Source organism: Rattus rattus, chromosome 10 (genome assembly GCF_011064425.1).
Source record: "Rattus rattus isolate New Zealand chromosome 10, Rrattus_CSIRO_v1, whole genome shotgun sequence".
Classification (NCBI taxonomy): domain Eukaryota; kingdom Metazoa; phylum Chordata; class Mammalia; order Rodentia; family Muridae; genus Rattus; species Rattus rattus.
The window spans coordinates 67,741,562-67,765,161 of record NC_046163.1 but is presented as its reverse complement, the minus strand read 5'-3'; the positions used below and the strand labels follow the sequence as shown (position 1 = coordinate 67,765,161).

The following is a 23,600-nucleotide window of genomic DNA, read 5'->3' as shown; positions in this document are numbered from 1 at the left end:
CAGCAGGTAAAGACTTCTGCCTCGCAAACCTGACAATGTGAGTCCGGGAACACGCATCAGAAGCCTGACTGGATTCTTACAGAAGTGTGGAAGGCAGAGATGGGAGAATCATCTAGAACCCTAGAGGCCAGTGAGCCTGTAGTCCACGGCACAGCCGAAACAAGAGAGACATACCTCAACAAGGCGAACATCGGGAGTGCCCCTCTGCCCAACGCAATGTTTGACTTATTTATTTATTTTTAAACATTTTAGATTTTTATTATATAAGAGTTTTGCCTTCATTTGTGTCTGCGTACCACAAGTACTGGTCCTTGAGGAGATGGCGAGCCTCCATGTGGGAGCTGGGAATTGAACCTGGGTCCTTTGCAACAACAGCAAGTTCTTTTAACCACTGAGCCAATACACTCCAGCCCATCAATACAATGTTTTAAATAACATACAGAAAGAGAGAGAGAGAGAGAGAGGGGGGGGGAGGCAGAGAGACAGAGACAGAGACAGAGACATAGAGACAGAGACAGAGACAGAGAGAGAGAGAGAACTGATGTAAGAAACATGCCTGGGCCAAGACAACTGCTTCCAAGGTTCTGACTGATGGGCATCAATTCTCGCAGCTGCCAGGTAGGCCCTGAGCTTCAGGTGATCTTTTCTGGTGCTAGTCTGTGGCAGAGAGAACAGTGGTAAATAAACCTCATGCTACTATTCCATCTCCTTTCTGTGATGTTCACATGCAGAAGGAAACCAGGGACTGGTGTGGCTACAAGTATCTTTAGACCCTTCTGTGTCATGTGATTAGAAGTGTCCCCCGCTCCACACTTTACTCAGTAGAGCCTAAAGTGGGGTTATCTGGGTGGCAGTGAAAGGAGCCGAGGGCCCATTGCTGGCCTCAGGCTTGCACCTTCCAGCTCCCAGGGGTGAGGCTGAAGGTGCTGCTTCGGTGCTGACAGCACTCGGGGAGGAGAGTCCGCTCTCCACTCTAGAGGTGTTATCCCTGAACTGGTGCCTTAGTTGAGCCTTTAGCTGCTAAAGTTTAGCTGACGATTCCAACTTGGTATCTGTGTTGGTATTCCAGGGCTACTAAATCAAGGCGTGTGAAATATCGCAGCTCGGAACAGCAGACACTGGCTGTTTCACAGTTCTAGGGGGTGGAAATCCAAGACCAAGTGTTGGCAGGGTAGGCTTCTGGGGATGGCAGCATAGGAGGCAGCCCTTGGGGTCTCCTTCCTAGCCATAAACCTTTGACATCTTCTGCTTGTACCCACGTAACTGCATTGTTACATGCTGTCTGCATTTCTGACTCTGCCTTTAAATGTGCCACCACACCTGGCACGTATACGTGGCACGTATGTGTGCACGCATGTGTGAGCACTTTTGTGTGGACATTTAGAGGCCTGAGGTTGACATTATACACCTCCCTGGGTAGTAATCTATCTACCTTAGGCTTTGAGACACTCTCTCACTGAACCCGGAACCAAATTGCACTGCTTTGGATGGAATGGATGGCCACCAATCCCCAGGGGACTTCTCACCTCTACCTCTCCCAGTTCTGGAGTTAAAAATCACACTTGGCTTTTTACATTAGTGTCAACTGACTTAGATCCTCACACTGTGTGGCAGACACTTCGTCCGTTGAGCATATCTCCTTAGGCAGCCTCTTCCCTGACCTCCATAAGGATGCAGTCACATTGGGTTAGGCTTCGCCATAACGACCCGGTCTTACTAATTGCATCTGCAACCACCTTGCTTCCAGTTACACTCCGAGGTCCTGGGGGTTACGATTCCAGAATGTGGGTTTGTGGAGATCAAAATTCAGGCCACGACAAGTGATGGTGTCAGACCGGTTAGTTACAGGAAAGAGGTAGGGTGTCGTTCTAGCTCATTCTGATTGCCAACCTGACACAGCTTGGTGTCACCTGGGAGAGAGGAGTCTCAGTTGAGGAATTGTCTCAACAGACTGACCTGTGGGTGTGGGCATTTTCTTGCCCGATAATCGATGTAGGAGGGCCCAGTGCACTATGGGTGGTGTCACCATCCTCAGGCAGTGGGCATGGGCTGAGAAGAAAGATGGGTGAGCATTGGTCAGTAAGCAGCATTCCTCCATTCTCTGCTTCAAGTCCTGTTTGAGCCCCTGCCCTGGCTTCCCTCAGTGATGGACCGCGACCTAGAAATATCAGCCAGATAGGCCCTTTTCCCCTTCAAGTTGCTTTTAGTCAGTGTTTCCTCACAGCCACAGAAAGCGAGTTGGGACAGAGATGCCTATATTAAGCACAGACTATAAATATATTTCACAATAAAACAAGTACTCTGGCCCAAGGCGATATCTTGCAAGATCCTATGGGTGTAAAGCAGATATTCTTTTACCTCTCAGAGTAGTTCTGCCCAACACTGTGGAAAGAGGAAGGAGGTGCCAGTCATTTCCTTCGGGGTGGAAGGGATCCAATGCAATTTAACTACCACCAGGAAACAGGCTGTTCCTACTCAGTTCCATGCTGAAGAGCTGACAGACAGTACTGCTGACGGCTTGCCTATTGAACAGAGAGTCTACACTGCTCTTGTCAGAGGGAGCCCATGTATCACCATCATTCCCGATGCCACGACTACTCTCATGATAAGACTATTGTACAAACGTTTGGCTAGGCAAAGATACCCACTAGGCATTTCCTGTCTCCTCTGTGGTGGATCCTCTGTAGTGAGCACAGACACGAGACACAAAGCCTCAACTCCCCCAGACTGTTCCCATGATGTTTACCCACAGTCTTCTTCCTGAAACTTCTGTCTCAAACAATCCCACCATGCCTGTCTGTCTATCAGTGCATATGCCCAGGAATGCCTCTGGAGCTCAAACTGTGTTTCCTTCACACAGAGTCAACAGCTGGGTGTGCTGATAAAGGTCTGCTGTTTGGCTCCCCCATGGGGGAGCTGTAGAGAACAATGGTCTGTCTTCGGGACACATTCCCTGCCTGTGAGGAGGATCGGGTGCACACCTCTGCAGGTTAATTTCCAGACGACCACCTCACAAAGTCATAGAGGTGGGTTATGAAAGAGCCCCAGGGGAACAGAAGGGCTACCCGGAACGTTATTTACATAAGCCATCTGTGTTCTACGGATCTGGCTGAGCCTTATGCAAGGATGATTTTTTTTTTTAAGATTTATTTATTTTATGTATGTAAATACACCGTTGCTGTCTTCAGACACACCAGAAGAGGGTATCAGATCCCATTACAGATGGTTGTGAGCCACCATGTGGTTGCTGGGAATTGAACTCAGGACCTCTGGAAGAGCAGTCAGTGCTCTTAACCACTGAGCCATCTCTCCAGCCCAAGGATGATTTGTTACAGCACCCACCGGGGCCTCTGACTCAGTGGTTCTGACAATACTGATAAACATTCCCGGTTACGTACCTGAGCTTCCACGATCAGTGTTCAGTCTTCACGAAGCACAAAAGCATCTGGTCCTCAAATGGTGAAGCATTTGCTAGAGGAGAGAAAAGTCTTTGATTCAGAATTTCAGCTTGGGTGTATCTCTTTGAGACTTGCTGCATGGTTGGCCTTCCTTTCATGGTTATCATCAGCACTGCTAGATCTGCCCGATGACTCAGCCCAGTTAAGATGCTTGCTTGACTTTGCGTTTTTGTGGCCCACAGATCCTTCTGAGCCAGTCCATCACTTTTTCTAGCCACATAAATCAAGGAAAACTCCGGTGTGCTGGTCCTTTATCTCTCACCCAGGAACACAATGATCTGTTAGCTACAGCCACAGAGCTTTACCCTTTCTCTGCTACTCCAGTCGAGCTGTCCACTCTAGCAAGTGCTTTCACATTACATGGACAAGGTGGTTAAATGCTGGTGCCATCCTAGGACACTCTAGGATCTTTTTTTGTTTTTCAAGATAGGTTTTTCTGTGTCTCCCTGGCTGTTCTGGAACTCGCTCTGTAGACCAGGCTGGCCCTGAACTCACAGAGGTCCATTTGCCTCCGCCTCTGGAGTGCTGAGATTATAAGCATGAGCCACCACTGCCAGGCTCACTCCAGAGTCTTTCGTTTTATTATTGAACACAGTGTCCCAGCAGCACATCCAACTGTCAGCACTGACCCCTAGAGGTCAGCTGCTGTGACCTCCTTGAAGAGTCCAGTGTCCTTACTACAATATTCATTGCCTTGTCATAGGTGGCATTTTTTTAGGCTGGACTGGAAATAATCAATTGGTAGATTTGAGCAATAAATTCAATCTGTCTGCCCTGTTTCCTCAAGCCTTCGAACCCTTTCCTTAATTAATTCAGGGTCTCTCTATGTAACTCTGGCTGTCCTGGAGCTCATTATGTAGAGCTGGCTTCAAACCCACAGAGTTCTGCCTGTCTCTGCCTCCCCAGTATTGGGAATAAAGGTGTGCACTACCGCACCTGGCAAGCACGGTGGTTTAGACTCCTTATCTTTTCCCCTTCCTCAAGATCTCCTCCAAGATGTGTTTCCCTGATTTCAGCTGGTACATATTCAGCAGACACACTGCTCTTTGGCAAATATGATATTTGCTTCTGGAAGAGTGACCTCTACAGATACAGTGAGTGACCTCTACAGATACAGTGAGTGATGGTGGATGTGAGGACTAGAAAAGGCACTGAGCAAAGATCTACCTTAGCTTGGCTCACCTGAACATCATCAACATAGGAGTCAGGGTCTTGTACTTTCCATATCAAGGTCCCAACTTTAGTAAGTCATAAGCCATCTAGGAAGAAGCATGCAAGTGAGTTTTATGGTGACAGCCCACTGTTTCCCAGGGCCTGTGATGGGTGAGCTCTGAGATGCAGGGTCACCAGAGACTTCATCCCAGGACTGCTTCTCGATGCTGATATGATGCCTTTCCTGTCACTGTTACATAGCCTAATGATTCCTGGGCCTCAGCCCACACGCTATTGGGCAAATTTCTTGCAGATCACCACGAAGATGTACTCTCATGTAGTAATTCTGTATAGACAAATAGATAATTTTGCAATTTCTGATAATAGTTTTATAGAACTCAACTGCAAATAGAACTCTGTAAGCCTTCATGTCATAGGCTAATTGCACTAGGGAAAGAAAACAGGCTTGGGACAAATTTATGATCAAGGGAAAAAAACATTCATTCTAGGTCCGGTCCAAGGTTGAAGCCACAGGTGTGCACTAGGATAAAGCAAGGCCATGTGAAACTATTGCTCTGAACTTACAATGATCTTAAGAATAAAACACTGCTTTGAACTAACTATCAACATCCTTCTGTAACTTCCCTTTTGTGTAACAGTTTATGAAATAATTTTATAAAGATATTTTTGTGTCTAAAAAGGTAAAAATTGCCAGAGAGAAGAAATAAAGTGTGTCATTTGGGGCTCTGCCCCATCCACCAAATTATGTATGTATATGTCTGTCTGCCTGTCTGTCTGTATGTGCATATGTGCGTAGATATATGAACATCTATTAAGTATGTATGAACACTTGTGAAATTGTTGAGACAGGTGGCTGGGCAGGGCTAAAGTGTGTGCATATCTATGTGTGTGTGTGTGTGTGTGTGTGCTTAAATTCTCCCTTTCTTCCTCTTCTTTTCTCTGACTCACAAAGAGTTAACAGACTTCAAGCCTCTTGCCTGGCCATGAGGAGTCCTTGAGTCAGAGAGAAACTAAGCCTTTTTTTCTAATTCCCCTGCTGCTACCTGTGTGGGTCAAATTACCAGAAACCAGTGGCCTTTAGCCTGAGAATAGCAAAGAGTTAAAGGAAGAGAAAAATTACCAAATATACCAGCCATGGACTATCCAAGAGCTCAAGTCAGAAGAATTGCCAAAAGTAAGCAGCCTTTGTCCACAGATAGCCAAGAACTAAACACAGAAGACTTAACCAAAGATTAAGCAACTTTGGTCCCCATCACTGAGTCCCTACCCCTTCACTGCTTCCCTTGGGAAACTGGGTACCAGGATCAGTCCCAGGCACTAACTGACCCTAAAAAGAAGTGGGATGTGAGAAGAGATACAAGAGTGATCACTGTAGAGCAAAGAGGAACCAAGAGAAGAGTTATTTTTCAGTTTTCATTTTAAATGTGCATGCATGTTTTGCCAGTATGTGTGTCCTGCTGTATACTGTGGACCCAGAAAAGGGAATCAGATTCCCCGAACTGGAGTTATGGTTGTGAGCTACCATGCAGATGCTGGGAAGTGAACCCAGGTCTTCTGCAAGAGCAGAAACTGCTGAGCCACCTCTCCAATTCAAAGACTATTTACTTTTAAAGAAAAATATTTAGGTCTTTAGGTGCTACTAGGAAATTGGAAGTAGTTAGGACTGTTTATTTAGATCGTTGAGGAGGGGAAGCCCTGAGAGAGGTGTGCTACATAACACAGTTGAGCCTGGTAGAATTCGAAATGTTTCCCAGGGTTGTTTGGGTGATGGGAGGTTTCATTTATGACATCTTACGTTTCCTGCGAACTATACAGTGAGGTCTACTCCTGAGGGTGAGCAGGAAGGGGGTACTTAGAGGAGGCTGGGGAAATTCTAAAATTTGGAGCAAGGTCTGGGGAGCAATCCAGAGGGTGGGTTCGTAGCTGTATGTGAGTGTCCAGTTGTAGGACTTCTTTCTGTCCCTATGTGTCTCACAGTATTCCCCAGGAAGAGGACAAACAGACAGGCAAATGCACACGTCTGGGAGACATTAGAACAAAGGGTAATGGCGTTGGTCTCAGTGCTGAGTGCTGCAGCTCACACCGGAGAAGAAGATGGGAAGGCTAGACAGCACTGAGTGATAGAAAGTAAGGTAGTAGATGAATGGTCCGGGCATGGTGGTCTGCGCTTCGAGAAGGACTGAGTGCTAGAAAAGCAAGGGCAGGGCAAGAATCCTCAAAGGGAAGTGTAGAAACCAAGTTCTAAGAAAACCAGGAAACGTCTTAGTGTGGTTGTCTTAGGGCGATTGTTGCTGTGATGAAACATTATGACCAAAGCAAGCTGGAAGGAGCCGGTTTATTCAGCTGACACTTCCACATCACTGCTCATCACTGAAGAAAATCAGGGCAGGAACTCCAACAAGGTAGGAACCTGAGGCAGTGCTGATGCAGAGGCCATGGAGGGGTGCTGCTTACTGTCCTTCACTCCCTGGCTTGCTCAGCCTGCTTTCTTATAGAACCCAGGACCACCAGCCTAGGGTTGGCACCACTCGCATTAGGCTAAGTGAGACCTCCCTCATCAACCACTAATTAAGAAAATGTCCTCCAGCAGGATCTTATGGAGGCATTTTCTCCATGTTTCAAAATCTCCTTTCAGATAACCCTAGGTTGTGTCAAATTGACATAAAGTTAGCCTGCTCAGTGGTTTTATGAAGAAAGTTGTGTTTGAACTGAAGGATCAGCATGATTTCAGTAAAAGGGAAGCAGAACCAAATCCAACTGCAGGAATGGTCTAATGAAAGGTAAAGGGGACAGAGCAAGTTTGAAAGAGATGGAAGGCAGCACATCAACTTCACAATTCCTAGCTTGTTCCTGCCTTTGGAAGCTTATTTGTGAGGAAAGGGATCTCACCTGTCCTTGAGGACTTAACTGATAAAAGTTGATGAGGGAAGAGAAACGGTGTCGCCCTCCCTCCACCACTGTGTTGTGTAGCTACTGGTAAGGGGCACTGCTCTGTTAAAGAAACACTATAGTTTGTTTACTCATGTTCCATAAGCAACCATAGTGAAATTCAATCTCTCTCTCTCTCTCTCTCTCTCTCTCTCTCTCTCTCTCTCTCTCTCTCTCTCTCCCCCATCCCCCCATCATGCGTGAGTACACAGTTACTCTCTTTGGATACACACCAGAAGAGGAAATCAGATCCCATTACGGATGGTTGTGAGCCACCATTATGGTTGTTGGGAATTAAACTCAGGACCTCTGGAAGAGCAGTCAGTTCTCACTTTTTTAATTGGGAATATATATATATATATATATTTGCTCATATACTCACAAACCTGGGCTTCATAAAAAGGTTGGAGTACACTCATTTTAGAAGGGTCTTGTGAATATTTTGAGTCTGATAAAAAGCGTTCCCCTTTAATCTCATATTCAGCGCCACTACAACCTGTGCGCGCAAATTCAGATTTTGAAAATAAGACGGAGATGACTGAGAGGTCAGCAGTTGGTGTTTTGCATGCATGTCTTAGATTCAAGTTCAGATTATTTTGTTATGCTGTGCCTCCGTTTTATTTACGCGTTTTATTTATTTATATTTATTTATTTTGTATTTATTTTGCGACAAGAGCCTCTGTATATAGCCCAGGCTGTCCTCCAAACGCCCTCCTCAGGCGCGCGCCAGCTGGCTCAACTTCGCAGCCAACTTTTATAGTAATAGTCACCTCAGAGCTAACACCTCACGTTTGTCCTACGGTTAGAGTGAGCGGCCACCCCGCAGAACAGGCCTCACCCTCCTCCTCAGCCCGCCCAGCGGCTCAGGGCCACCCTTTTGAGCATGCAGCGCCCGTCTCTAGGCAACGCCTGCGCATCCAAAGTCTGCGCAGGCACCGCTTGTTTTTAAACAGTCGTCCAAAAGAACCAATCAGAGGCGGCTCACCGAGGATCCTGGCGCGGATTGGTCGACAGCCTCTAGCAATGGCCAATAGGTGTGGAGACTAGCTGGGCGGGACCGGAAGTGAACGACAGGAAGAGGGGCGGTGGCCGCGGGCAGTTTGAATCGCTCGTGCTGGGCGGCAGGTGCGGCGCGCTTTGTGAGGAGCTCGGCGGTGAAGAACCCGGGGTTCTCGGATCCCTGAGCCGGGTTCCGAGAGGCGCTCAGGTGAGCAGCCCCCCCAGCCCGGAATCCCCGTCCCCCACGCGGCGCCCCATCGGAGTCCCTCATGGTTTCTTGTAGCTTCTTTCTCGCTTAGCGGCTTTGGGTCGCCTGGGTGCCAGGCTGTGCTTTGTGCTCAGCAGCCAGAACTAAATAGCACTGGCAGGATTCTGACGGAGGACAACCGTAGAAACCCGCCAGAACCTCTTAGGACCAGAGGCGGGCGATTGGCCCTTGAAGCGAGCCCTCCGCATAATTTAAGACCTACTTTCCGGTGGAAGTCCTTTTAAACCTTCACCTCCGACGTTTTGCTTCACCTTTCGTCTTCCTCTCAGACCCTGCCTCTTCAATCTTACTTTTTTCGTTTACGGATTTTTACAACTTTTGCTCCAGTGACCCAATTTAGGTGGCGGTCAGATGGTTCCTTACTTCGTCAACACCTAATCGCAAGTAGGTAGGGGATCGGTGTGGTGTATTTATATGTAAGCGTAGGCAAGGTAGAAAATGTGTTTTAATGAACATAGTAAAAAATGCTCTTTAAACACCCAAGGCTAATAACCAGAACTCTGATATCTCTCACTCAAATAACCCTAAAACCCCATGATGCCCACTGGACAGTATGTAAGTGGAGACGAAACAGTGCTCTGCTCTGAGTTTCTGAAAAGAAGACACCTTGGTCTGCCCTCAGGATCCTAACCCTCGAATCAAAAACTTCTGTTGGCTTTTAGGGCCTTAGGATGTGTGTAGTCCTGTTTCGATTTGATGTCTCAGGATCAGGTGGTATCCAAGGGGGTCTTCCCCTTCTCTGAGAAGAAGGGGAGGTGTTTGTGGGGTGGGGAACTACCTTTAGGATGTAAAGCGAGGGCTGGAGAGATGGCTCAGCGGTTAAGAGCATCGACTGCTCTTCCAGAGGTCCTGAGTTCAATTCCCAGCAACTACATGGTGGCTCACAACCATCTGTAAAGAGATCCGATGCCCTCTACTGGTGTATCTGAAGACAGCTACAGTGTACTTATATATAATAAATGAATAAATCTTTAAAAAAAGATGTAAAGTGAATAAATAATAATTATAATAATAATAATAAAGAGAAAAAAACAAAACTAAACTGAATCTGTCCTTAAGCTAAAATACATCACATAGGTGAGCAGCCATGGGAAGATAGGCTTAGGAATTTAAAGTGTAAATATTGTATAATAATCCTCAGCATAATGAAATATAACTTTTGTTATACTAACTACATACATAACTACCTTCTTGTTCTCAACAAGGTGTGACTACAAACAAACGTACATAGCTGTTTGTAGGTTTTGAATTAGAGAAGAAGCCTGCTGCATTTCCTGCTTGTATCCTCACTAGATTGTTCTTTCTTGTCTTGTTGGCCGTGGCTTTTTTCCTCTCTGTGTAGCCCCGGCTGTTCTGGAACTCACTCTGTAGACCAGGCTGGCTTCAAACTCAAGAGATCCGCCTGCCTCTGTCTCTCAAGTGCTGGGCTAAAAGGAGGATTTGGCTGAGGAATCTTGATGTAATGATTTCGGTGGCTGGCTGAATAGTTAAGACAGTTTTGCGTGTGGTTTTGGTCTAGCGTACTCTCATCTTGAATGGACAAGCTACACGAGCGCCATCTCTTAGAGCAGGGTCAGTTGTTCTTTGTCTTAGTTAAGAGGCCTTTGATTTCTTTTAGAAAATTTTGCAGGAAATTGGGCGTGGAATTACAGATGTCTTCTGAGAAATGAGATCTCGGAAGAAAAAAATCATGAAGCTGACAGCAGAAACTGTCTTCAAGGCCCATATCTAACATGCCAAGATCCTTGTTTCTCTTTAACTTTTGGAAATATCTTTTCAAAATATTTCCAGTTAGATACTGTCTCTATACGTACATGGATGTGGCTCAGAAGGAGGTAATCCACATTTCCTTTGTGTCCTAAGCTGAAGTATGTTTTTGGGGAACTGATATAATAGTTAACACATGTAGGAAATGTATCAGGTGATGCCATTCTAATGCTCAAGGAAGTTGCCAACATTATTCTCATAATTGACAAAACCAAGACATAAAGACCAGTTGCATTTGAGTGACAGCGGCAGGGCTCGAATTGCCCTTTGAATCCCTGTCTGTGTTCCTTTTACATGTGGAGCATGCCTCTGTCACTTTTGCAGTGGTCCTGGCAGTAGCCCGGACTTACTTTTGACTAATGCACGCATGCATCAGTCTTAACAAATGATGCAGCTTGGAAAGAGTTAGATGTCTGAGAGCCTGACTGGAAACTGACCTGTTAGTTGTCTGTGAGAGACTGACTGGAAACTGACCTGTTAGACGTCTGTGAGAGACTGACTGGAAACTGACCTGTTAGATGTCTGTGGGAGACTGACTGGAAACTGACCTGTTAGTTGTCTGCGAGAGACTGACTGGAAACTGACCTGTTAGATGTCTGTGGGAGACTGACTGGAAACTGACCTGTTAGATGTCTGTGAGAGACTGACTGGAAACTGACCTGTTAGATGTCTGTGAGAGACTGACTGGAAACTAACCTGTTTAGGAATCACAGAAAAAGCTTCCCTGAGGATTAAAAGCAGTGGTTCTCGAATGGTAGGGTTTTGAACCCCAGAGGGGTCACGTTTTAGATATCCAGCATAGCAGATGCTTACATTAAGATTCATAACAGTAGCCAGATTACAGATATGACGTAGCCATGAAATAATTTTATGGTTGGGGGACACCACAACATGAGGAACTGTAGTGAAGGTTCGCAGCGTTAGGAGGATTGAGAAGCACTGCTCTAAAGTGCGAATGCTGACGATGGGGAGAGGGAGAAGAGCATTTGGAGATCATGTGGTGCTTTCCTTTCATACAGGTAGATCTGTTTCACCTGGAAACATTACAGCAAGGCATTTCTGTCTTTATATAAAGCAAGTGGCTACGACTTTAAAACTGAAAAATAAGAATAAAATGAGGAAAGCACAGAATGTTATATAATCTTAAAAGTTTCTTTACTAACTTTTTTTTTTTTTTCAGTTTACTTCTAGATGCTTTAAAAATAAAACAAGATGAGCTGGGCGTTGGAAGAGTGGAAGGAAGGTCTCCCGACCAGAGCTCTTCAGAAAATTCAAGAGCTTGAAGGACAGCTGGACAAACTGAAGAAGGAGAAACAGCAGAGGCAGTTTCAGCTGGACTCTCTCGAAGCCGCGCTGCAGAAGCAGAAGCAGAAGGTATCAGTGCGGCAGGCGGTCTCCTGCTGGGTCCTCCCCTTCTTTTCACTTTCCTGTAGGAAGCAGATCTTGCCATCTCCAGGTGGTATCTTCTCTCCCTCTTTAGACGTTTTCAGTTGCCTCTGATCTTCTTCATCTGTGGCTTTATTGCTGCATACCTGCAGATATTTAGGGCTTCATTTCATTCTAACTTAGGTTTGGGAAATAGCTTTATTGCCGCGTGTGATAAGGTCAAGTGTCTGGCCTCAGAGCTGGATCGAGATAGTTTTGTGGTATTTTACAGTTGAAATGGAGATTGCTGTCTAACAGTGAGCTTTAAAAAACTTTGATGTTCCCAACATCATCTCTTCTGGGGTATTAAATGAAAACCTTTAAAAAAAAAGCAAAACCCCTTTAGCCAACTATGTAGTAGTACAACTATGCTTGTGACTTCTAATATATTTTTGCTTATGGAGGGATTTTTGATTCCTTTAAATAACTGACTTCTTCATTAGAACTTGAAAAGGAATAGTCAGGAAAAGTTATGAGTTATTTTAAAATTCTTTTTTAAAAATATATTTGTGTGTGTGTGTTGTGTATGTGTCTGATTGTGTACCACATGTATGAGGGCTCAGAAAAGGACATCAGATCCCATAGAATTGGCGTTGCAGACAATTGTGAGTCATGTGACATGGGTGATGGGAATTGAACCCAGGTACTTTGCAAGAGCAGCAAGTTATTCTTACTCACTGAGCCATTGCTGCAGGCTTTTATTTTCAAATTCTTTAGAGGATGTTAAAAGATAATAAAATGTGGACTTTATAGAACTTTGTGTCTGTATATACAAAGTTTGGTCATTTAAAATTTCTTTGTTCATGAAGTGTCACCACCCCCTCCTCAGGGGTTTATTATTACTATGGCATCACAGAAAAGTTAGAGTCAGATTTATGTGTAATACTTGGTAAGTACATAACTATTTCCTTGTCAACAATCTCTGTTAGGTTGAAGATGGAAAAACTGAGGGTGCAGACCTGAAAAGGGAAAATCAAAGATTGATGGAGATATGTGAAAATTTGGAGAAAACACGGCAGAAGCTTTCTCACGAACTTCAAGTTAAGGAGTCACAAGTGAATTTTCAAGAAAGTCAACTGAGCTCATGCAAAAAGCAAATAGAAAAGCTGGAGCAGGAGCTTAAGCGGTAACTGTCTGAGTAACGTAACATTCCTGTGGACTTCATTGCTGAGGCCTCAGACTCCACCTGAGAGCTTGGGCAAAGGCTGAGGAATCCTAACTTGTAGCTAGGCTCACATAAGAAAGGTTAAAACTTGTAGTGCTGAGGGTCCCAATATACAACACCTGCAGACAGGCCACACTGGAGAGAGCCTCATTTGTCACCCCTTGCTTTTGCCAGGCACTCAGGGAAGCTAAAGCTGCCAGAGATCAGCCGGTACCTGCCTATAATTTCTCTCTGTAATTTCCATGGAGCAAAAGAGCCCCTAAAGTTAGATGGATAGCATTTCTAGCCATAGTCTTTGTAGATGTGTTATGTTAATTTGTATCTCTTTATAAAATGCCATAGAATTCTCTAAGTTATTTATTTGTGTGTTCATGCACACATGGTGAAGTCTTTGAATAATTTTTGGTAATAATTTCTCTATGAGTCCCAAGGATCAATCTTGGATTGGTGGCAAATATCTTTACCTACTGAGCCACCTTGCCCATCCCAAGTCTCTTGTTTTGTAGTGATTATCATAAGTAATGTCTCCATTTTCATAATTAGAACCTATGTTTGAATAATACCACTTGACTTGTGTTTCTGAAGTTCTTTCTGTGTCTTTTTTTGTTTTTTGTTTTTGCTTAGACGGAGTGTAAAATACGGTCGGACTGTATCCCAAGCCCTCATTACTTCTTTGCTGCTAAAGTGCTTATAGGACTTTATAATATTTTGAAGAGTGGCTACTTCCTTTTACATCTGGCTTAAGAATTAGCTCTTACTAAATGTCGAATAAAAGGATTTTGAGAGCCTAATTGTCATACACTTCTCTGTTCTTTGGAAATATATGGCATTGGTATTCTGTAGTCTTTGTTCTAATCTGTGCTCTTGGTCTCTTCGGCTTTTTAAACAGGTATAAATCTGAGTTTGAGAGAAGCCAACAATCGGCAGAGGGTTCCTTAAACCCATGCAGTACACCCCAGAAACTCTTCACCACTCCACTCACACCAAGTCAGTATTATGTCTGCTTAAACAGCTCTGAGCTCTAAATTATGAATTAATGATCTAGTCCAAATTGTACTTCGCTTTTAATTTTAGTGTTTCAAAAATGTCATCCCCAATTGCATGTTTGTTGAGTTATGTTGATCCATTAGGAGTAAGCATTTACCTCTATATTTTACCCTTTTGCAGTATGTTTCAAAAGAAATTTTGTTTAAGAATATAGAAGACACCTGTTTTCATATATGAGTAATTTGATTAATACTTTGACATATTGCTCCACAATGTTCTATTAAATATTAAGATATTCAAGACTTAGCACAATCATTGCTGATCTTTTAATTCTTTTATGAAGTCATTAGTTGACACAAAATCTTATTTGGTTGTCTGGGTTTAGGTTCCACATACGAAGATCTAAAAGAAAAATATAATAAAGAAGTTGAAGACCGGAAAAGATTAGAGGCAGAGATTAAAGCTTTGCATGCGAAAGTAAGTTCATTATGGTCCCTGTCAATGAACATGTACTTACAGAAACCCTTGGCTGTAGTATACGGAGAGCGATTTGCTGTATGTAGATCCATCCGGTTTATTTCTCTTACCTTGAGAAAAATTCCAGGCTTCATTGGTAGTGATTATTTTCCTTTGTTTTAAAAGTAGGGGCCAACAAGATGGCTCAGCAGGTGAGGGCCCTTGCTGTGACATCCTGACTTTTTGGGTCTGATCTGTGGCAGCCATGGGGGAAGAAAAACACTGGACTCCCGTAGCTGTCTTCTGATGTGCACAGGTGCAGCGGTATGCACATTAAACTTAGGAAGTCTGGGCTTGGTGGAACATGTCTGTGATCTCAGCTCTGAGGAGACTGAGGCAGGAGGGTCTGGCATGCCGAGCCATCCTGAGCTATGTGGTTAAGACCTTGTCTTAAAATCAAAACTAAAGACTCTAGGTGAGGTTAGTTTTAGCTGCAAATATTGAATGTTCATGGGGGTAACCAGGGCCGTTTTATCTTATTAAAACTAGATAAGGACCATGCTTGGAGAGGGAAGGTCTGGGACTTATTCCTTATTCTTGATGCTTGCTGCCGACTCCTCTGTGCACTGCAATTCTGTCAGAACTGTGGGTTTTGAGAGTTGTTATTGGTAAAATTTTTATTTCAGAAGAGAATGCTGGCAATGTGGTGTCCTGTTTGCTTTGGTAGTTGCCAGTAGGTTTTTCTGTTTGTTTGTTTTGTGTTTTCAAGACTTAGACTAGCCTCAAACTTATATGTAGCCGAGGATTGCCTTGAATTTCTGAACTTCCCACCTTGTTTTCTGAGGGCCAGGGTCACAGAGGTGTGCCACTGAACTTGGTTTATTCTGTGTTGTGGATAGGCTCAAGGACTTCATGTATATTGGCCACATACTCTACCAACTGCACTGAACCCTAGAGAGAGACTCCATTATCATATGGGCCAGTAAACAGAGAACTGGTGAGAGAATTGCTTAAAGGCAACAAAGACATAGGTATTTAGTGAGATGTTACAATTCAAACAGCTGAAGGCAGACTTTATAAGTAGGGAACTAAATATTGAGGATCAAAAGAGACCTATTTCTTTACCTATCCTTAAAGCTTGTTTTGAGGTCACCAGGAGTTTTGTACCAAACGTACTGCTTACCACGATAAATAAAAGTAAAGTTATCCAGCTTGTCTTAGGTTATCCAGCTTGTCTTAGAGACATGCACTTCCTCATTTGGTACCAGCTCTACCCCGATGTTAAAGGAGTGTGACTTTCTGTAACCATTGACTCTCCAATAGCAGAATAATGCTTGCTGAAGAATTAACACAGCGTCTGCCTCCAAGGCTTTATGTTATCAGAAAGAAGGCAGAAAGTACTGTAGAGCACAGGCTACACGCAAGTGTTGATATAAAACAGCCACATGCTGCTCCTAGGGGATTACCAGGTATGAAGCATGAGACCAGTGACAGTTCTATAGGTTGATCTTGAGAGGTAGGTGGGGAAGACAGACAAGCAAAGGAAGCCGGTTTGGGATTTAAGATGGAGGTGGATGATGGTAAGCATTAGAGCCGAGGTTTGGCCCTTAGGAAGTGGTGGTATCTGTCTCAGGTGGTCGTTCTTGCTCACCTGAGAAACGGGTGAGGACACTGCATTACTAGGTCTTGGCGCTCATGATGTCCTGCATCTGTTTGGAGTTCACCATCAGCCTGCTGCTCTGCGTTGTCACTATGGGGTTGTGGCTTTATGTTCTCTTTGAAAAGAAATAGCCCTGAGTGTTGAGAGTTCCAGGTTTGTGGGTGAAGGTAGGGCAGTAGTAATGAGCTTGTAGAACATAGGTAGGGTCCTGGGTTTGATCCCCAACACTGGGGGAAAAAATAAAAAAATTTAAAAAAATGGGATTTCTAAAGAGCTCTAAAGTGTTTGTTTTTGCAGAAAGCGAGCCTGCCTGTTTCCCAAGCTACCATGAATCACCGGGACATCGCAAGACATCAGGCTTCATCATCGGTATTTTCTTGGCAACAGGAGAAAACCCCAAGTCGCCTTTCATCTTGTTCTCTGAGAACCCCACTACGGAGAGATGTCTCTGCTGCTCACTTTTTGGGGGAAGAAGTGACCCCTAACAAATCAAGTGTTCAGATAGGGAGAGGAGACTGCAGCAGCCTCCCTGACGATCCTCATTGCTCTCAGCCTTTGCACCAGGCCAAAGCCCAGAATCAAGGTAACTTTCTGACAAATTAAGGTTGAATGAAGGTTTTCCTAGATAATTTTAGTCTGGGGGTGTGCATTGTATATTTTGTTAGACACCTTTCTAGTTCATATCCTAGACTCGTGTTGTGAAATTTTCCATTTCTGTAATGACAAAAGACATTGACAGTTTTGGAGAAACTTGTATTTTTATTGAAACAGTGCTGTTGGCCTTTAGAAGTAGTGTGAAGACTTTGATTTATTGTCCCAAAAGCAAAGAGAGAAGGTTGATTACAAGTCTGCACCCCTCATGCATCGCGCCTGTGTTCTTAGAATGAGCTGTGCTCTGGCCAGCCTTGGCCAGAGGTGTGGCCTGTGTGCAGACAGTTCTGCCCTGCGAGCCAGGCTGTCCATAGGGAACAAACCTGTGACCGTGGCTGCTGTTCCACACTACACTGACAGCCAGCCTGCAGGTGGTGTTGTGAACTCTGGTACTTCCCAGTGCTGGGATACATGGACAGTTGTCATCAGTGTGTGTGGTGAGAGCTGCGGTGCTGCCAGCGTCCTTGGAGCCAGCACTGTGTGGGGGAACAGGGAGGGACTTGGTTGTTCATTTTGTGACTATGTGAGATTTACACTATTGTTCTTCAGTGGAGGCAAAGCTCTTGGGTACTGTAGGGGGTGAGCATTCCACTGCCCAGCATGGGTTTGAATTGATATGGACATAAAGCAGACCTTAGTGTCCAGAGTGTAAAGTTCAGTGGCGACTTTTCAGAGGACATCCCCTGTGGTAAGCACACCACTACCATAGATACTGCTTGTAAAGCATTCCCTTCCTGTGTGCTTCTGAAGGTGTAAGTGAAATATAAAGTATTCAAATTCATGTGTCAGTGCAGAGACTGACTGTTGAAGTTAAATCTAATTAAGGTAGTTTCTGTATTTAATGTAATAAGACTTATCTCACTGAAGACTTCGTAGTAGGTAAAGTCACTAAGTTGTGAACAGTTTGTGAATACATGTATATCTATCTGTATGTATCTATATAAATTGGAGTGTGGTTTTCTTTTGTGCTTTAAGAACTAAAAAGCAAGATGAATGAGTTAGAACTACGCCTGCAAGGACAAGAAAAGGAAATGAAAGACCAAGTGAATAAATTCCAAGAGTTACAGCTACAACTGGAGAAAACAAAAGTGGACTTAATTGAAAAAGAGAAAATTTTGAATAAAACCAGAGATGAAGTACTGAGAACCGCAGCCCAGTATGAGCAAGCAGCAGCCAAGGTACTTGACTTTTCCATGAATGATTGAGAAAGCCCATGTTGGTGCTGCTGAGGCATGTGAACTAGTAGTCGTGGTCAGGTAGTGATAGGACCTGTCTGGCCTGTGCCCTTGAGTAAGTCACAGTGAGCAGCGAGCACTGATGGGAGAGGAGGAAGCTGGAGAAGCTTCAGGACACAGGATGGGAGCTAGATCGTCTGCCCCTGGGACTCAGTAGATCATGGGAGCTAGGTCGTCTGCCCCCGGGACCCAGTAGATCATGGGAGCTAGGTCGTCTGCCCCCGGGACTCAGTAGATCATGGGAGCTAGATCGTCTGCCCCCGGGACTTAGTAGATCATGGGAGCTAGGTCGTCTGCCCCCGGGACTCAGTAGATCATGGGAGCTACATCGTCTGCCCCCGGGACTCAGTAGATCATGGGAGCTAGATCGTCTGCCCCTGGGACTCAGTAGATACGTGCGGCCCTAGACCTTTCTTAAGGCTTTGAGTGAGATCATGTTTAACCCAAGCCTACTTCTGCTTTTCTTTTATTTCTGTCACTAGTTCTTCACTAAGTTCTTTATTGAGTGTCTGCTGTCTGTTCAGCATTGTTCAAGACCTGGAGATAGGAAGAGCAACAGCAATTATTGGAGGCAGAATATAGTAATAGTGAAATAAATTCAGAAAATAGTAGTGTAGTAAATAAACATGTTTTTAAAGAATTAGTATGTGGTAACAAACATCATGGAGAAGTGAATTACCTTCCAAAACCAGCCATGATGGACTTGGTACCTTCTGGAGCAAGTCTCTGAGCCCAGTGTTTGGCTTATTTTGTCATTCTATGTGGAAGACCCACTTCCCTCCACTCTCTGCGTTTTCTTGCCATCGCCTCTGGCATCCTACATTCTTCTTAATGTCATGATTTATGTCCTAGGCATGGGGTTCTTTCTGTTGGCTATTAGAATTACAGAGAACCCCAAAAAAGCGATGTCTGAAGTGTTCTTAAGGAATTGTTTTTCCTTTAATAAATAACATTCTGAGTTTATAGGAGAAAATCGCTGCAGTAGACCTGGGTCTCTTTGCTTTCCAAGGCCAAGTTCCTTTTTCTTCCCTAATTAAAATTTTGTTTTAAGTAATTGAAGGTGCACATTCAGTTACATGAGGTGCTAGCTTATTAATGTGGCAGACTACACTGATTGGGTTTCAGATATTTGAAGGAGCCTTATGTGTTTAGAAAAATTCCACATTGATTATGGTATGTAATTTTTTATTTAGATGTGAATCTTATTTGCCAGTAACTTGGTAAGGATTTAGGTGTCTGATTTTCATGAGAGAGATTTATTGTTTGGCATTTCTTTTTTCCTTCCATCTTTGTATGATACTTGTTACCAGGGTAATTTCAGCTTCATAAATGAGCTGGGAACTGTTCTATTCTATTCAGTCTTCTGGAAGAAGAAAGTGCCATTGTTTTAGTTTCTTCTTGGATGCAGTAGAATTCACTAAAAATCACCCAGACCTACAGATTTCTTTCATGGAGACTTTAATATTTATACATTCAGTTTTTTAAAAATATTTATTTTATATATAAGAGTTCGCTGCGGCTGTCCACAGACACATCAGAAGAGGGCATCTGTTCCCACCACAGATGGTTGTGAGCCACCATGTGGTTGCTGGGAATTAAACTCAGAACTTCTGGAAGAACAGTCAGTGCTCTGAGTTCTCTCTGCAGCCCTACGTTTGTTTGTTTGTTTTTTAAAATAATTAACAAAATTATGTTTCCTACTGAAGGAATTCTAATGGTTTCTGGTTTTAATCAGAGTTGTCAAATTTCTGTATTTCTTTCTCTTTTCATACTACTTAATGTTGCCCTCTTTGAAGTATGTTTTGCATATAGTTAGGCTTTTAACTCTTTACTGTTGGTGAATTTAGCTCATTTACATTTAGTGTAACTATTTGTCATGACTTAAGCCTGCCAGTTTTGTTTTGCTTTCTGTTTCTGTTTTTTATTGCTTTGTTTCTTACCTTTCCAAGGATTACATAAACATTTCGTGGGATTCATAGGCTATTGGTATGTTCATTTTGACAGCTTTAAATATGACACACTTCTCTCCCTTGTTTTTACCCTGCCCCATTTGTAATAGTCTTCAATGTTTTCTTAACATACACTTAGAACTATATTGACTGTATTACATTTTTTAAGTCAATTGTCAGATGTTAAAAAATGTCAGAGATTATTTAATTGTTGCTTTCTTGTGTTTTCTCCCTTTCCAGGGTTTTGGGTGTGTGTTTGTTTTTTGATCGTTACTTTTCTGCTTAAAGTGCTTCCTGTTGGATTGTTTTAGGGGGTGTGTGCTGGCCACAAGTCCTAGTTTTCCTTTCCTTGAAAATGTTTTGATTCCTCTTCATCTGAAGGATATTTCTGGGTTGAGGTTAGCTCATTTTGGTTTTATTTTCTCCCAGGGCTGTGTTTATATTTGACGTGAACTCTCTAGGTAGCCGCCTTCCTTCTTTCCATGCACAGTTTATTTCAAAGTAGTGTTCAGAATAGGCCTGGTCTGTCTCTTTTCAAAGTGATGTTTAGACAAAAAGATTGGGGTACTTTTTGTAAAGGTTTTGGCATGATACCCGGGTCAGGGTGAATTTATAATATTAATTGATACCCGGGTCAGGGTGAATTTATAATATTAATTGATACCCGGGTCAGGGTGAATTTATAATATTAATTGATACCCGGGTCAGGGTGAATTTATAATATTAATTGATACCCGGGTCAGGGTGAATTTATAATATTAATTGATACCCGGGTCAGGGTGAATTTATAATATTAATTGATACCCGGGTCAGGGTGAATTTATAATATTAATTGATACCTGGGTCAGGGTGAATTTATAATATTAATTGCTGTTATCATAACTCACGGAGTTTATAGTCGACTTAGCTGATTTTGGCTCCATCTCTGTCTCTGTAACAAGAACTAGCATCAGTCTGTTTTGGTGAGAAAGGATCTTTGTGGTCTGTCGTTTTCGGTGAGCTCTCTTATCAGAGTATTGTTAGAGTTTTACTTGGACAGTGCTTAGAACTTGGCTCTTCATCTCATTACTGTGCCTCCAGGTTAGGACTTGGTTTTATTTCTGTGCCTTTTGGATGTCATTTTTCCCCCAGTCAGTTTCAAATCTTCCCAACTGAAAACTCAGTTCCATTTTCCTTTGTGCCTCATGAGAATTTGTTAAATGTTCTGCTTTATGTTGTGTGTCATTAGAATTGCTTATTTTACAAAATGGAGCTCTGTGCCCTCAAGTGATTGAGTGCTTGCTTATAATAGTTTGGGTCTTTTCTAACAGTTTGCAGACTTCAGTTTGAGCTGGCAGGGAGTGCTCAGGGCCATAAGCTACATGCTTGCAGGAACCTGAACTTGTGTTTTTGAGCATTGGTTCTCAGCCTCTGGGTCATGCAGGGCTTTTATATTAGACATCCTGTATAGCAGATATTAGACTATGATTCATAAGAGTAGTAAACTTACAGTTATGAAGTAGCAATGAAAATAATTTTATGGTCGGGGGTTGCCACAACATGAGGAACTGTATTAAGGGTCTCAGCATTAGGAAGGGTGAGAAGCACTGCCTTAGAGTAGTGTGGAGCGTACATGACATCTAGTGGCCATTTACTTACACATGGGCTGTGCATAACTGGTACCTCAGTGACATTCAAAATAGTTTTGAATGAAGTATAAATACCTTCAAAGATGTTTTTATCCACCCTGCCTGTAAAGAAAGGCTCGAAGTCCCTTAGGAATGTATTATTGCACTTTGAGGGAGTACCAGTAGAGGGCGCGAAGGGTCCATTTACTTTGTTTTGTTTTTGTTTGTTTTTGTTTTTTTGTGAGATTGCCAATCATCCAAATGCCAGTCTGTCGTCATGGCCAGTGACCTTTGAGCTGCCTATCCATTTCCATATGCTGAGGACAGCAGGTTCTCAGTCACTGTGTCTTACATTTATATTTACTCTTATAAATCATGCAGTATTATTCTTTGGGAATTTAAAAACCTTAAAGATTATTGTAACAATGGAGTTATTATAATGTCTGAGGCAGAAGGTAGATTTGATGTGTTGGCTTAAGCATGTAATGTTTTCTGAGGCTAGGGAAATGGTTCATTTGGAAAAGTGCTTGCTGTGGACCTGAGTGGAGTCCCAGCACCCACATAAAAAGCTGGGAATTCATCTGCATGATAGAGTCTACATATGCACACATGTAAAACATTCAGTGTTTTCTGTTGAGAAAGTGTTCCATTGTGTAGCTCAGACTGGCCTCACACTGATGACTTTGCTGTCTCAGCATTGAATGCTGAAATGTGCCACTACGTGAAGCTTACGCTTATCTTCCTAAAGTTCTGGTTTTTCCAAAATCATTTAGTTACCATTGACCAGTTTGGTACTGTTCATCTTTGCTTAGTTAATAACTGACATTTTGTCTTCCAGCAAGATATTGCATAGTGTTTTCTTCAATTCTCAGATTTCCAATATAGTACTCATAATGGTGTTAAATTAGACTCTGGGTGGCTGAGCAGATGGCTTCCTCAGTAAAGTGCGTATCACACAGGCCTGAGGGCAGTAGTTAATCCGTCCCCAACACTCCTGCTTAAATGACTTGTGCACATAAATGGGATTTGTGAATTGATTCAGTGGGTGAAAGAAACTGACAGCCTGACTTCAGTCCCTGGAGCCCATGGTAGGAGAGAACTGACTGCCTCCCAGAAGCTACTCCCCCATCACATATGCACACATAGTAACTCAACATGTGCCTGTAGTCCTACCACTGGGGGCAGAGTCCGGTGCGGGCAGAGGCAGAAGGACCCCTGCTGCTGGCTGTCCAGGCTGTCCAGGCTGTCCAGCTGAATTGGTGACCTCATCCAGTATCATTGAGAGACTGCCTGAAAAACTAAGATGGAGAGCCATTGAGATGGAGAACACTGATGTTGACTTCTGGTCTCCATTTGCACTGCTCATATGCGCCTTTCTACACATTGCAAACCCAGGTACACATACACTCACACATGTCTGTATTGCTAGAATTTCAGAGAAAAGTACTAATGAGGAAACTTACTAAATTGAGGCTTCTCACAGAGTGGAGAACTCTTTCCCCATTAATATAAGCTTTCTTTTTTTTTTCCCAAGTATTTATGTTCATGGGTGTTTTGCTTGGATGCACGTCAGTGTGTGGGTGTCAGATTCCCTGGAACTCGAGTTCTAGGCAGTGAGCTCGCATGTGGGAGCTGACATTCTGTCCCTCGGGAGAGCAGCAGCGCACTCACCTCTGGGCCACTTCCCCAGCCTCGGTACAGCTCTCTTGTCACTACTTAAGTATGGTGTTTTGGGGGTCAGCTATTTTAAGGATTTGAACTAAAGGGATGGCTTCAAGGAATGGAATGAATCTCAACACATTAATAACTAAAACAATTTTGTTTAATTTTAAGAAAATATCCCAAATTTTCATGTAATTTTAAAATGGGCAG

General features: G+C 43.4%; 1 protein-coding gene across 1 annotated transcript in view; it reads left to right on the top strand.

The window, feature by feature from the left end:
• The first annotated feature begins 8,666 nt into the window (after positions 1-8,666).
• Cenpf (centromere protein F) overlaps positions 8,667-23,600 on the top strand; it is a 45,719-nt gene continuing 30,785 nt past the window's right edge. The window contains exons 1-7 of the mRNA XM_032915140.1: positions 8,667-8,766; positions 11,774-11,967; positions 12,948-13,144; positions 14,073-14,185; positions 14,556-14,647; positions 16,584-16,869; positions 17,913-18,115. Of these exons, the coding sequence (XP_032771031.1) occupies positions 11,806-11,967; positions 12,948-13,144; positions 14,073-14,185; positions 14,556-14,647; positions 16,584-16,869; positions 17,913-18,115 (1,053 nt within the window). The 5' untranslated portion in view covers positions 8,667-8,766; positions 11,774-11,805. The remainder of the gene's footprint in view (positions 8,767-11,773; positions 11,968-12,947; positions 13,145-14,072; positions 14,186-14,555; positions 14,648-16,583; positions 16,870-17,912; positions 18,116-23,600) is intronic.